At 38.1% G+C, this 13,076-nt stretch overlaps 1 protein-coding gene across 1 annotated transcript; it reads left to right on the forward strand.

Annotated features, from left to right (window-relative positions):
* Positions 1–1,061: 1,061 nt before the first annotated feature.
* On the forward strand, positions 1,062–5,603 carry LOC115953195 (tubulin alpha-3 chain). Its single transcript, XM_031070730.1, has 5 exons — positions 1,062–1,257; positions 2,741–2,955; positions 3,042–3,241; positions 3,715–4,223; positions 5,115–5,603. Exons 1-5 carry the CDS (start codon positions 1,145–1,147, stop codon positions 5,425–5,427), a joined length of 1,350 nt encoding a protein of 449 aa, XP_030926590.1. The 5' UTR covers positions 1,062–1,144; the 3' UTR covers positions 5,428–5,603.
* Positions 5,604–13,076: the final 7,473 nt, after the last annotated feature.

Consider the following 13,076-nt stretch of genomic DNA (forward strand, 5'->3'; position numbering starts at 1 on the left):
GCCTCCGATGTTTAAGTCAGTAAAGGAGGAAGATTCTTGAGAGAGAGAGTGGAGAGTGATTTTGTAGAATATTTTTTGTGTACATTTAACTTCTGTTACCTTCTCTTTTATAGTTGTGTGACTCATTAATATACAATGAATTATTGTATTTGTACTCAACGACTAGTACATTACAGAATCTTTGTCTTAAATTCACAGCTCATCTTGTGACCGTTGCTCCGTCCGTTACATTTAGTCATCAATGATCATAATAAATGTGCAACGTCTTCTCTAGGTAAATGATGATCTTCGCATAGTGACGACCATAAATTTCTGACTCATCAATAGTTATGAAATTTTTTTTTTCTAAATTATTGTAATAATGATATTATGGGTATAAAAATAAAATCTAACAACCTAAATAACAAGCAATTGACAAGTGAATCTCATATAATAACAAAAAAGAAAAAAGAAAAAAGAAAGCATTGATGTGAAGGTGGGGAAATGGGTAAAAGCACAATGAGCAATAGGCAAGTGGATGAGTGGGACCTTTAACTAACTGCAAGGAAAGGATAGCGACAATGAAAGAGCTGTGCCGAACCACACACTCGTCTCCAATGGAGGTCCCAACTCCCAATCCCAAAATTGGGCATTGTTGCCTTTATTACAACCATATATCAAACAAAACAACCATGTTAGACTTGTATAAATCCGTCGCTCCAAACACAGCCATAACAATTAGTGATTCCGTATGGCTGAAATAGGAGATTGGGATAATTTTTGGCCACATTAAAAATTGATAGATGCTTTAATATAATAATAAAAGGTTATTATCATAAATGAATGACATAAGTTAAAATATACTAAAAGAAAGTTTGAAATTTATTGTCTTAACAAATTTATTTACACAAAAAATTAATTAACTAATATTTTGGCACGAATAATAAAGATGAATCATGTATCAAACTATTCATAAATTGAAATTCTAATTTTTTTTTTTTTGTTTCAAAAAAAAAACATTTCTTATGTTGACCGCCTCGCCCTTGATTTATCAGTCGTCATTTATTTATTTGATTATAATAATAAGTCATAACGTTTGGTGTTTAGCAACAAAAAAAGAGAAGCGAGAACTTTTAGTTTAGTTGGGGTTGAGAGCAAACGGGAGATGAGAGAAATCATAAGCATACATATAGGACAAGCAGGGGTTCAGGTGGGAAATTCATGTTGGGAGCTTTACTGTCTCGAGCATGGAATTCATCCTGACGGAACGATGCCCAGGTCCCTCTCTCTCTCTTTCGGTTAAATCTCTGCCTCCTGCGACTTGCGTGTTATTTACATGAAACCTGAATCTTCTACTTTCATAATTGTTGTATTTGTATTATGTTTTAACCAACTTCTTTTCCTTTCTTCACCTTCCTACAATTCTAATATCTCTTAATATCACTTTACTTGTATTTTCCTCCTCCTTTAACTCTACTCTGTATTTCGGGATAGATTTAAATTATAACCAATAATAACTAAACACCGATTATTTGTGTAAAAATCACTTCTCTATTTTAACACCGCTACTCCCAAAGTTTAGCTCTTTTTTTAGTCCCTAAAATTTTTAAAAAAATGAGCACCGTTGTCAGTTCACGTCTGTGAGTTCTTTTTCTGTCTATGTTTTTTTTTTTTTTTTTTTTTTTTTTTTTTTTTTTTTTTGAGAATATTTTCTCTATGTATCTATCAGAGCATTTAGATGGATTTTTATTTTTTATTTTTTATTTTTTAATGATGTGGTAACTTAATTTATAATTAGAAAAAAAAAATGATGTATTGGCAGGCAATCTGAAATTTGGTTTCCTTTAGCGAGTAATAATTGCGTGCTAACTGTTATTTATTCTTAAAGGAAATGGTCCAGTGCAGCAGCGCACAGCCGTTGAACCGTTTTTCATAATGACTGTCACTTCATTAATTTCCTAATCTACATTCTACACTACGTACGGCACTCATTATTTACCTTTAACAATATGTACTTTCTCACTTGTCTGTCACTGTCACTGTCATAGAGAAGTCCATGGCATTGAATTAAGGAACAATGGAAATGTGTACATGTGTTTTAAATTGTTCTATCCCTTCGGCTACACCGTGTATATCCCTTAATTTGTCAATCATAATAATTAAATTATTATTAGTAAAGCATGGAGGATTTATTATTCTCATTATTGTCACTATTTTTTATTTTTGAAGGATGCTCAATTTCTATCGATCTTATTAGTACTTATTGCTTCTCTGATGGTTCAGGCAATACACTATATATTAGTTGATTCAACCAATGTAGCCCGTCTTGTTTAAAACGATATAATTAATGACCTTGGACCTTTCTCAATGAATCACATTGTACCTAATTATAATCAACATGTGTAAATTAATCCATAAATTATAGTATAAATCTAGAGTCATCAGTACTACATACATTTTTATTTGTCCTCCTAAGTCCTAACTACATGACTTCCTATATATCTTGAGTCTGCAGTGCACCATTATAATGTGCAAAAATTGCAATGACCCGCCAATAAACAGACTTTGATGGTTTGTGTGGGCATTAATTGCTTTGTTAGTTTGGTGTCATTTGGACACTGACACTGCACTGCCTTGCAAATGCATGCAGAAAATTGCTATAACACATCACTCATTTTCCAAATAACAAAAACTCTGTATGGGGGATTTTTGATATGCACTCTTCTTCCTTGACCTAATGAGCTTTATCAACATTTTGCAGTGACACCTCAGTAGGTGTTGCACACGATGCTTTTAACACCTTCTTTAGTGAGACTGGTTCTGGCAAGCATGTGCCTAGAGCTATATTTGTTGATCTGGAACCGACTGTCATTGATGAAGTTAGGACTGGAACTTACAGACAACTTTTTCATCCTGACCAACTTATTTCTGGCAAGGAAGATGCTGCTAACAATTTTGCTAGGGGACATTATACTGGTATTTATAAATTTCTATTGTAATGTCAACTACGCTGCCTATTTCATTGGCTTATAGACAATTTATTTTATGTTGTTATGCTGCAGTTGGGAGGGAAATCATTGACCTGTGCCTTGATCGAGTGAGAAAATTGGCTGATAATTGCACTGGTTTGCAAGGGTTTCTGGTATTTAATGCTGTTGGTGGTGGCACTGGCTCTGGTTTGGGTTCATTGCTTCTGGAACGCTTGTCAGTAGACTACGGGAAAAAGTCAAAACTTGGCTTCACCATCTTTCCTTCTCCTCAGGTGCATTCTTAAATTATTTTATTTTATTTTTTTCTTGATGAGTTCAAATGCATTTTGGATAAACATAGCAAACGTCTTTAAATAATATTCTCTCTCCATAAATTTTTATGCAGCAGCTGTCTTTTTGTATGCATGAAAAAACAGTTGTGGCTACCTTCCTATTCAAAATCTAAAGGGAACGTATAGTATTAAATCTTGAGAAATGGCCACCTCTACAAATCTTTGTTTAAACAGAAAATTTCAGGTTTTCAGATAGGTGCTTTCTGAATTTTTACTAGTGTTAAAACACTAAAATGACGTTGGACCAAAAACAGGACATGGGCAGGAATTTTGGGAAGAGAGCTGTTTTTAAGACTAACAAATTAGAGAGTCTTCCCCTTTAGTAGATCCTTATATATATTAAATTTCTCTTTTTGCTCTATGGTTCTCAAATCATGCATACAAAACTCTGATACAGCAATTTAATTGTGCAGGTATCTACAGCAGTAGTGGAACCTTACAACAGTGTGCTCTCTACTCATTCTCTACTTGAACACACAGATGTGGCCGTGCTTTTGGACAACGAAGCTATATATGATATCTGCAGGAGATCCTTAGACATTGAAAGGCCAGCTTACACCAACTTAAATCGATTAATATCCCAAGTCATCTCCTCTTTGACCACTTCCTTGAGGTTTGATGGTGCCATTAATGTGGACATTACAGAGTTTCAAACAAACCTCGTACCATATCCTCGTATTCATTTTATGCTTTCATCTTATGCCCCGGTTATCTCTGCTGCAAAGGCTTACCATGAGCAGCTATCTGTTCCTGAGATCACAAGTTCAGTATTTGAGCCCTCAAGTATGATGGCTAAGTGTGATCCAAGGCATGGGAAGTACATGGCATGCTGCTTGATGTATCGTGGGGATGTTGTACCCAAGGATGTGAATGCTGCTGTTGCAACTATTAAGACAAAGCGGACAGTTCAATTTGTTGACTGGTTAGTTCTTTCATCTTTTTTGTTTTCTGATTATTAAAGAAAGTTTATTCAACCAAAAAAAAAGGTAAAAAATCTCCAAACAGTTCAAACCCAATTACAAAGCTGCAAGTGGCTTACAGAGAAGAAATACCTCACACATCTAAACTTACAAATTACAATTTTATGTTATCACAAACGAAGAAATAAAATTGAAATAACCTGAAGGAATAGAACAAAACTTGCCCTCAGGTTTGCAGAGATTTTTGTTAAGTATCTTCAAACTTATTCAGATTTCAGCTTACAGTCCGCATATGAGAACATTGTTATCTTTATGTTTTTCTTGTGAATTCTCATTTGTTTCCCATCAAATATAGTTGATGTGAACATCCAAGGATTGCTCGAGTAAAACCACCTAGAAGTTGCTTCATTTTAGGTAATTTTTAGCCTAGTTGAATCCAGTAAGGCATCTATACGCCAAATTCCAGATCAATTTCCAAACATGCTATGCAAAATCACGTTTAAAATATAAATGGGACTGATGGTAATAATGTAAAGTTCTGAACATGAGATATCCTTTTTTGGGGCATAGATAGTTATTGTATATTTTTTGTCTTGGTCCATGCACTATATGTTGCAATGTATTGGTAGTAACATTATGACATAAAGCCACTCTACTAGAAACTGCACACTTTTGTCTATAATCTGTTTGGTGAAGAAGAAACTAGGTCACTATTCTAGGAGTGTGGTTTCCTGTCATTGATGATATATATATATATATATATATATATAAGTAGAGGTATCATAAATATTAAGAGGTGATAATAACGTATTTTGACTCTAGGGGAAAACATTTGATTTATCTGTCATTTCTGTTTCTTGTGATCTGAGTCACTGTCATACATGTACTTGCAGGTGCCCAACTGGTTTCAAATGTGGTATCAACTACCAGCCCCCAACAGTCGTACCTGGGGGTGATCTTGCTAAGGTTCAGCGTGCGGTTTGTATGATAAGCAACAGTACAGCTGTGGCAGAGGTTTTTTCTCGGATTGACCACAAATTTGACCTCATGTATGCCAAGAGGGCTTTTGTCCACTGGTATGTTGGTGAAGGCATGGAGGAAGGTGAGTTCTCAGAAGCCCGTGAGGATCTTGCTGCTCTGGAGAAAGACTATGAGGAAGTTGGGGCAGAAGGAGCTGATGATGAGGATGAAGGAGCAGATTACTGAAAGTCGGCTGTTGAAGCATAAAAATTCTGTCTATCCTTCTGCATCCCTATTGTGTTATTCTCCAGCTGTGGATTGTCATAATTTTATCTACGTTCTCTTGTATGGCCAATGTTCTCAACATGTGTGCTTGTTCAGTTCTTCTGGTGGTTTTCAAATTATTTTCATCGTGTTTGATATGAGTTATCTATAAAAAGGTTAAACCCAATGTATAAAGCTCCCACGTAAGTAAGGTTTGGGAGAGGTGATTCATAGAGAATTTTAATCCTAATTGATCCTAGAGAGGCTGATTTTTTTCGGGTAAAATACGGGGATAAATATATTAATTATTAGCAATTGTGGCCCGAATAAAATGGGTACATATTTTGGCATTAGAGTCAGAGGATAAGATCTCTATAATATCAAAAGGAGGAGTTACATAATAGACAAAAGGTGCAGATTGGCAGCGGCCAAGTTTTGCAAGAGCATCAGCAATTTTGTTGGTTTACCTGTAGCAGTGCTGCAGGTGGAACTCTTGAACTCTTGGAAAGCTCGGAAAATGTTCCTGCAATCATCCACGGTAGGCTGGGTTAGCCAATTAGAAGCACTTAGGTTAGAGAAAAGGTTAATAACTTTAGATGCATCGACATTCAGCAAAAGAAAAAAAAAAAAAAAAATCCTTCAAATGCATCCACATTGATAATAAATTTATCAATGTTTAAGGATCTAGCCATAGAAAGATCATCTCTTAGGGCCCACAAGCCTTTTTTAATGTTTTACACTCCCAAATTTATAGTCCCTCTTGGTGTCACTGGAAGAATTAAAACTTATTGTTTCATTAGAGTAGAAAAAGAAATTAAGTTTTGCACTATCATATTGGGTAATTATAAAATTTCTAGTTGGTGCATTTTTGTTTGTTAGAGGGTAAGAAAAACTTTCGTTTTCCATTCACGGATTTAATGGTGTAATGATGTTTCCAAGGGTCAAACACCATACTCATTCATTTGGTTCTCTCAAACACGTGACAAGGGCATTCGGTGCTAGATTTGTAACATGCAGTAGAGTTCCCAAGCCCTTAGACTCTCTTTTGTCCATGGCAATGAGGGAAGGTGAGACTCTCAAGACCTATTCGGATAGATATTGGAAAATGTACAATGAGATAGATGGAGATTTTGAGGACTTGGCAGTAAGAACATTTAAGGTGGGGCTCTTGACGGAGCATGAATTGAGGAAGTCACTAACAATGAAGCATGCCCTCAACATGCATCAGCTTATGGATTGCATTGATAAGTACGAACGAGTGGAGGAAGATTAGACCCAGGGAAAGGGCAAGGTGAAGGTTTTTTCTGAAAGGAGGGATCCTCGGGGAGGAGGATACCCTAATAACCAACCTAGGAGAGATTTCCCCAACCAGACATTGTCGATGGGTGCTCAAGTGGTTAACTCATTGTTTAAAGAGCCTATTTATCAGATACTGGAAAAGATAAAAAATGAGTCGTATTTCAAATGGCCCAATAAAATGGGTAGGGACCCATCCAAGAGAAACTTGAGTCTTTATTGCCATTATCATCAGGACAAAGGACACACCACTGAAGATTGTAGGACCCTACGTGATCATTTGGGTCAACTGGTGAAGGCAGGGAGGTTAAGACAGTTCCTGCACCAATTTGCTGGTCGGTTTGGGCAACCCGAAGCTGGGTACCAGAGGGACTGAGCTCCTCGGCTAGCCCTGGGCATAATTAATATCATTTTTGCTAAACCCAGGGGTGACACTGGAACCTGCTCTAGGGTTATGTCTGTGGTCTCAAGTCCCGACTTGGAAGACAAGAGTCAGGCTCACAAAAAGGGCAAAGTGATGGTCGTGCCCATTTTAGGTTTTTCAGAAGAAGATAAGGAGGGGATGTTCTAGCCGCATGATGATACCTTGGTGGTAACAATTTGAATCGGGGGATATGATGTAAAACGGGTCCTGGTAGACCAAGGAAGTGGAGCAGAGATTATGTACCCTGATTTGTTTAAGAAAGCCTGAGGATTTGGAAAGGTATGACTCACCACTAGTAGGCTTTGATGGGAGATTGGTAATCCCCCGCGGAATGATAAGGTTACCTGTGTAGGCTGGGGACAAGGAGGTGCAAGTTAACTTTATCATGGTAGAGGCCTACTTCCCTTACTTGGCTATTCTGGCTAGACCGTGGTTACATGATTTAGGGGTAGTGTCATCAACTTTGCATCTCAAGGTCAAGTATCCCACCCAGGGAAGAGTAGGGGAGTCAGTGGGAAGTTTGGCCATGGCTAGGCAATGTCTGGTGGCGGCCATTACTCGGCCTCCCATGGATCAAGCTGTGGTGGCAGAGGAGTGAATCCCATAACAGTTAAGGGGTCCTAAAGTTGGATTGGAGATTGAGTCGTAAGAGGTATTGTCTGAAAAATTGGAAAGGATTTTGATCAGTCAGGACGAGGAGAAGTATTTTTAAGTGGGGTCACAGTTGCTATCCTTGGAGAAAGCAGTGTTGGTGAAGTTTTTGGAAGATAATATTGATGTCTTTGCTTGGAGTACTTATGATGTTCCTGGGATTAATCTCGAGTTTATTTGTCACCAGTTGAATGTGAATTCTAGTACGGTACCACGGAGACAACCGCCTCGGTGATCGTCTAAAGAGCACGTAGAGGCAGTAAAGGTGGAGATAAACAAGCTCAAACAAGCTGGAGCAATTAAAGAAATCTTCTACCCTGAGCGGTTGGCCAATACTGTGGTAGTAAAGTAGAAGAACGGAAAATGAAGGGTGTGTGTGGACTTCACAGATCTGAATAAAGTTTATCCAAAGGATCCTTTCCCTATTCCTAGGATAGATTAGCTGGTGGATGCAACAGTTGGACATCCTCGGATGAGTTTCTTGGATGCTTTCCAAGGGTACCATCAAATCCCCTTAGCATTACTCGACCAGGAGAAGACCACTTTCCAAGATCCCATTGGTAATTTTCACTATCGGTTAATGCCTTTTGGCCTTAAGAATGCAAGATCCACTTATCAGAGAATGGTGACACGCATGTTTGAGTTACAAATTGAGAGAAATATGGAGGCATATATTAATGACATGGTGGTAAAAAACAAGCAGGTTGAGGAACAATTGGCAAACCTAAAGGAGGTGTTTTCAGTGTTACGAGAACATAGTTTGCACTTGAATGCATCTAAGTGTTCCTTCAGGGTTGGCTTACGAAAGTTCCTAGGCTATATGATCACACACCGAGGAATTGAAGTTAACCCCAATAAAATTAAGGCCATGAATAATTTACAATCTCTTCGGAATCCTAAGGAGTTACAAAAGTTGACGGGAATGGCAGCAGCCTTGAATAGGTTTATCTCTCCATCAGTAGATAGGTGTTGTCCTTTTTTCCAGCTTCTTCATAAGTGGAAGAACTTTCAATGGACCGAGGAGTGTGTGTTGGCCTTTGAGGAGCTCAAGCAGTATTTGTCACACCCCCTATCCTCTCTAGGCCGGAGAAGGAAGAGGTGTTATATGTATACATAGCAGTTACGAGTCATGTAGTTAGTCTGGTTCTGGTTAGGAATGAGAACGAAGTACAAAGGCCCGTCTACTATGTTAGTAAATCCCTACAAGAAACTGATACACGCTATCTACCCTTGGAAAAGGCGGTGTTGGCCATTGTACATGCCACGAGGAAGCTCCCACATTATTTTCAAGAACATACTATGATGGTGCTTACCTAGCTCCCCCTACAAGCACTTTTACGAAAATCAGATTACACGGGCAGGATAGCTAATTGGGGAACCATGCTGGTTGCCTATGACATTAGGTATATGCCTTATACTGCCATAAAAGGACAAGTCGTGGCAGATTTTGTGGCAAAATTTATAGAGAATATGACCGAGGATGGGAATGAGAAAATAGAGGTTAAGATGGTCTCGGCCTTTGGTGTTGCCACTTGGGAGGTGTATACGGACAGAGCAGCTAACTGAAAAGGATCAGGAGTAGGAATTGTGTTGGTAACCCCCGAGAAGCTGGTAATGGAAAAATCACTACGATTTGGTTTTCTAGCTACAAATAACGAAGTTGAGGATGAGGTTTTGTTGGCTAGAATGGCAATGGTTAATTAGTTGAGCGGAGAAGTTGTAGAGCTATATTCAGAATCGTGGCTAGTACTGGGCCAAGTCAATGGGGAGTTTGAAGCTCAGGATTAATGAATGCAAGGAGATCTTGCTAAAGTTAGACGGTCCATTTCAAGAACTTTACTCTAAAGTAGATCCCAAGGGGACAAAAATCTTATGCAGATTCTTTGGCTATGCTGGAAACTTCTCTGGGGTCAAATCTGTCTCGGGTTGTTATTGTTGAAGAGTTGGCTAGTTCTAGTCTTATGAAGCAGCCCTTGGTCTGTGTTCATAACATCCAAGTTGGGCTAAGTTGGATGGACTCCTTGGTTACTTTCTTGAAACAAGGACTGTTACCTGAAGATACGGGCTAGGTAGAGAAGATACGAAGGAAGGCTCCCCATTATTGTTATCCAAAGAATAGAAGTTGTACAAGCATTCTCATACAAGGCCATGTTTATTGTGTGTACATCCTGACATAGTGGATCCCTTGTTAGAGGAGTTGCATGAAGGAATATGTGGAAGTCATACAGGAGGGCAGTTTTTGGCCCATAAAGCCCTCACCCAAGGATATTGGTGGCCGAGCATGCAGAAAACGTTTTAGGATTAGGTGAGGAAGTGTGATTAGTGTCAAAGATATGCTCCAAATATTCATCAACCTGGAGGGGTTCTAAATCCACTTTCCAACCCTTGGCCATTTGCTCAATGGGGTTTGGACATAGTGGGGCCATTCCCTCGAGCCATAGGAAATTGAAGATGGCTCCTCGTCGGGACAGACTACTTTACTAAGTGGGTAGAACCTAAACCTCTAGCCAATATCAGGGACATGGATGCTAAGAGGTTTATATGAAGGAATATCATCACTAGGTTTGGAGTCCCACACACATTAATCTCAGAAAATGGTCTTCAGTTTGATAGTAAAGTCTTCCGAAGATACTGTGGGGAGTTGGGGATCAGGAACAGGTATTCTACTCCTGCTTATCCACAAGGGAATGGTTAGGCCGAGGCTACAAATAAGGCCATAGTGTCTAGGTTGAAGAAAAGGTTGGATGATGTCAAGGGAAGATGGGTGGATGAATTGCCCCATGTACTGTGGACTTATCACACCACACCTTAAAGATTAACTAGAGAGACTCCTTTTTCAATGACTTATGGAGCAGAAGTAGTAATCCTTATTGAGTCAGGGTTTCCAACCTTAAGAACTGACCAGTTCAACATCGAGGAGAATAATCACTTGCTTTCGGCCAACTTGAATTTGGTGGAGGAAAGAAAAGAAGTGGTTGCAGTGAAGATGGCACACTATCAGCAGAGGTTTAAGAACAGATATGACAAAGGAGTGAAGCTAATGTTGTTGGGAAATTTAGACCCCGATTGATATAATTAACAAGTTTTAAACCCAAATTGTTAATTAGATTTATTATGAATAAACCTTATTAAAACAAACAAACATCGATATCATGTCAATATCATGCACAACGGAAAAGTAAATAAGACAAAATATGATGACCTAGGAAAACCAATGAAACAAACTAGTTTCACAGTAAAAACTTGAGGGGAACCCTTCCCAAAAAGCAATCCATTATAGTAAAGAGAAGTTTCAAATCTAGTACAAAACCTTTGTCCTTAGACTCTACAATCCCCGTAGATGAATTTACAGTAGAAGCCTTCTACTGCTTCAGAACCTTTGAACTCTTTAATATATGAACGTCACCTTTTTGCACGGATCCCAGTATGTGACTAACCAATGATGCACGACTCCCATTACGTGACTAACACACCAACTTGAAGAAGATTGTTGGCTGCAAAATTCTTCACTTCATCAACAATGAAGATTAAGAAGCACTTGGTTACAAAACCCTACGGCGCAAAAGACATAATAGCTTCTTTCAGAGAGAATAAGGCATTCAGTCACCTTTTGCATGTGTTCTCCTTGTATTCTCATATGTGACGGCCTTTAAAATAAACCTTATATATGTCTAGGGTTGTGAGAAAAGAAACCCTACACATACATGTCAACATGGGCCGAAAATCAGATCTAAAAATTCTGATTTCGTAATTATCGATAGATAGTATCTGTCAAGCAGCTGTCGAGATCTCGATAGACAATATCTATTAAGCAGCTGTTGAGACCTTGATAAATAGCTATCTGTTAGGAACCTGTCCAGCTTTAATAAACAGACCTTCTTCACTTGTTTCTTAGACAGATTTGCGTGGCTTCAATACTAGACTTGAACTCTTGTTCTTTGAAGTATTAAACACATCCTAGATCTACCCAATTACAAGTAAAGTGCATTTTGTCAAAAGATTAGCCAATTCTAAATTGACATATATTCCTAACATCAAATCACATGTGTCCTAACAAAGGCCACTAGCCCTAGAAGATTTAGTTTTGAAAAAGGTGGTGGGGACAGCAAAGAACCCAGCCTGGGGAAAGTTAGGTCCCAACTGGGAAGGCCCGTATAGAATAACATCAGTGTTTGGTATTGGGGCTTATTATTTGGAAGACTTGGATGAAAATGTGATTCCACGTCCTTGGAATGTAAATAATTTGCAGCATTATTACTACTAATGTTATGAACTTCTTTTTTATTCATGTCTGGCTCATTTGTGCTTTACTATGTTTGCAATTGGTATTGTAATCACTTTATGCGAAAAGTTTCTAAGTGTTAAACAGAATCTCGGTCTTGTTCGACTTCTCGGGTCATAAACCTTGGGTAAATTAGCATTTATGTGAAAAGTTTCTAAGTGTTAAATAAAACTTCGGTCTTGTTCGACTCCTCGGGTCACAAACCTTGGGTAAATTAACCTTTATGTGAAAATTTTCTAAGTGTTAAATAGAACCTCGGTCTTGTTTGACTCCTTGGGTTACAAACCTTGGGTAATTTAACCTATGTGTAAGAAGTTTCCAAGTGCTTTCTGAAATCTTGGTTTGGTTTGGCAACTCGGGTCACAAACCTTGGACAAGTTAACACTTATGTGGAATTTTCTAAGTATTGAATAAAGTTATAAATCTTGCTTGCTTCCTCGGGCTACAGGTATAAGGTAGATTGGTCTTTTAGCATTCCAAATCCAAAGTAAGGTAAGTGTTGCTTGAAATTTTTACTAAGTGCCAAAATATAGTTACCAATTACCCCTAAGTGCCAATCCAATAACTTTCTCAAAGTTCATGTCAGAATGAATAGGATAGTGAGAGTAATTAATTAAGTTCGTTAAAGGTTAGTATGTTATAGATAATATGAAAAAAGGGAAATAGCAAGAGATACACATAAACAAGTTAAACTTAAACAGCTAAAAAATTATAAAATAAAGGTTGACTGTTTTCATTGAAGTTTAGGAGTTGGATTACAATAGAAAGAAATAGGGGCATCAATTAAACTTAAGCCCAATTAAAAAATTGACTAATTTTCTTTTAACCTAGGACTAAGTTATGCTGTTGTTTTTTTCTCCTTCCCTTCCTCTTTTTCTTTCTCCTTCTCCTTTTTCTTTCTCTTCAGCTGACCCACTTCAGCTGCTTCATCTGTCTCTACGTCCACAACAGCTATTAGAGGTGGCTGCTCTTGCCCTT

Source organism: Quercus lobata, chromosome 7 (genome assembly GCF_001633185.2).
Source record: "Quercus lobata isolate SW786 chromosome 7, ValleyOak3.0 Primary Assembly, whole genome shotgun sequence".
NCBI classification, from domain to species: Eukaryota; Viridiplantae; Streptophyta; class Magnoliopsida; order Fagales; family Fagaceae; genus Quercus; species Quercus lobata.

Excerpts from the sequence above, each read along its gene's own strand:
- LOC115953195 (XM_031070730.1), top strand. The coding sequence starts at position 1,145 with ATGAGAGAAATCATAAGCATACATATAGGACAAGCAGGGGTTCAGGTG. Across the intron at positions 1,258-2,740 it reads CCTGACGGAACGATGCCCAG|TGACACCTCAGTAGGTGTTG; the intron begins GTCCCTCTCTCT and ends AACATTTTGCAG. Across the intron at positions 2,956-3,041 it reads TGCTAGGGGACATTATACTG|TTGGGAGGGAAATCATTGAC; the intron begins GTATTTATAAAT and ends GTTATGCTGCAG.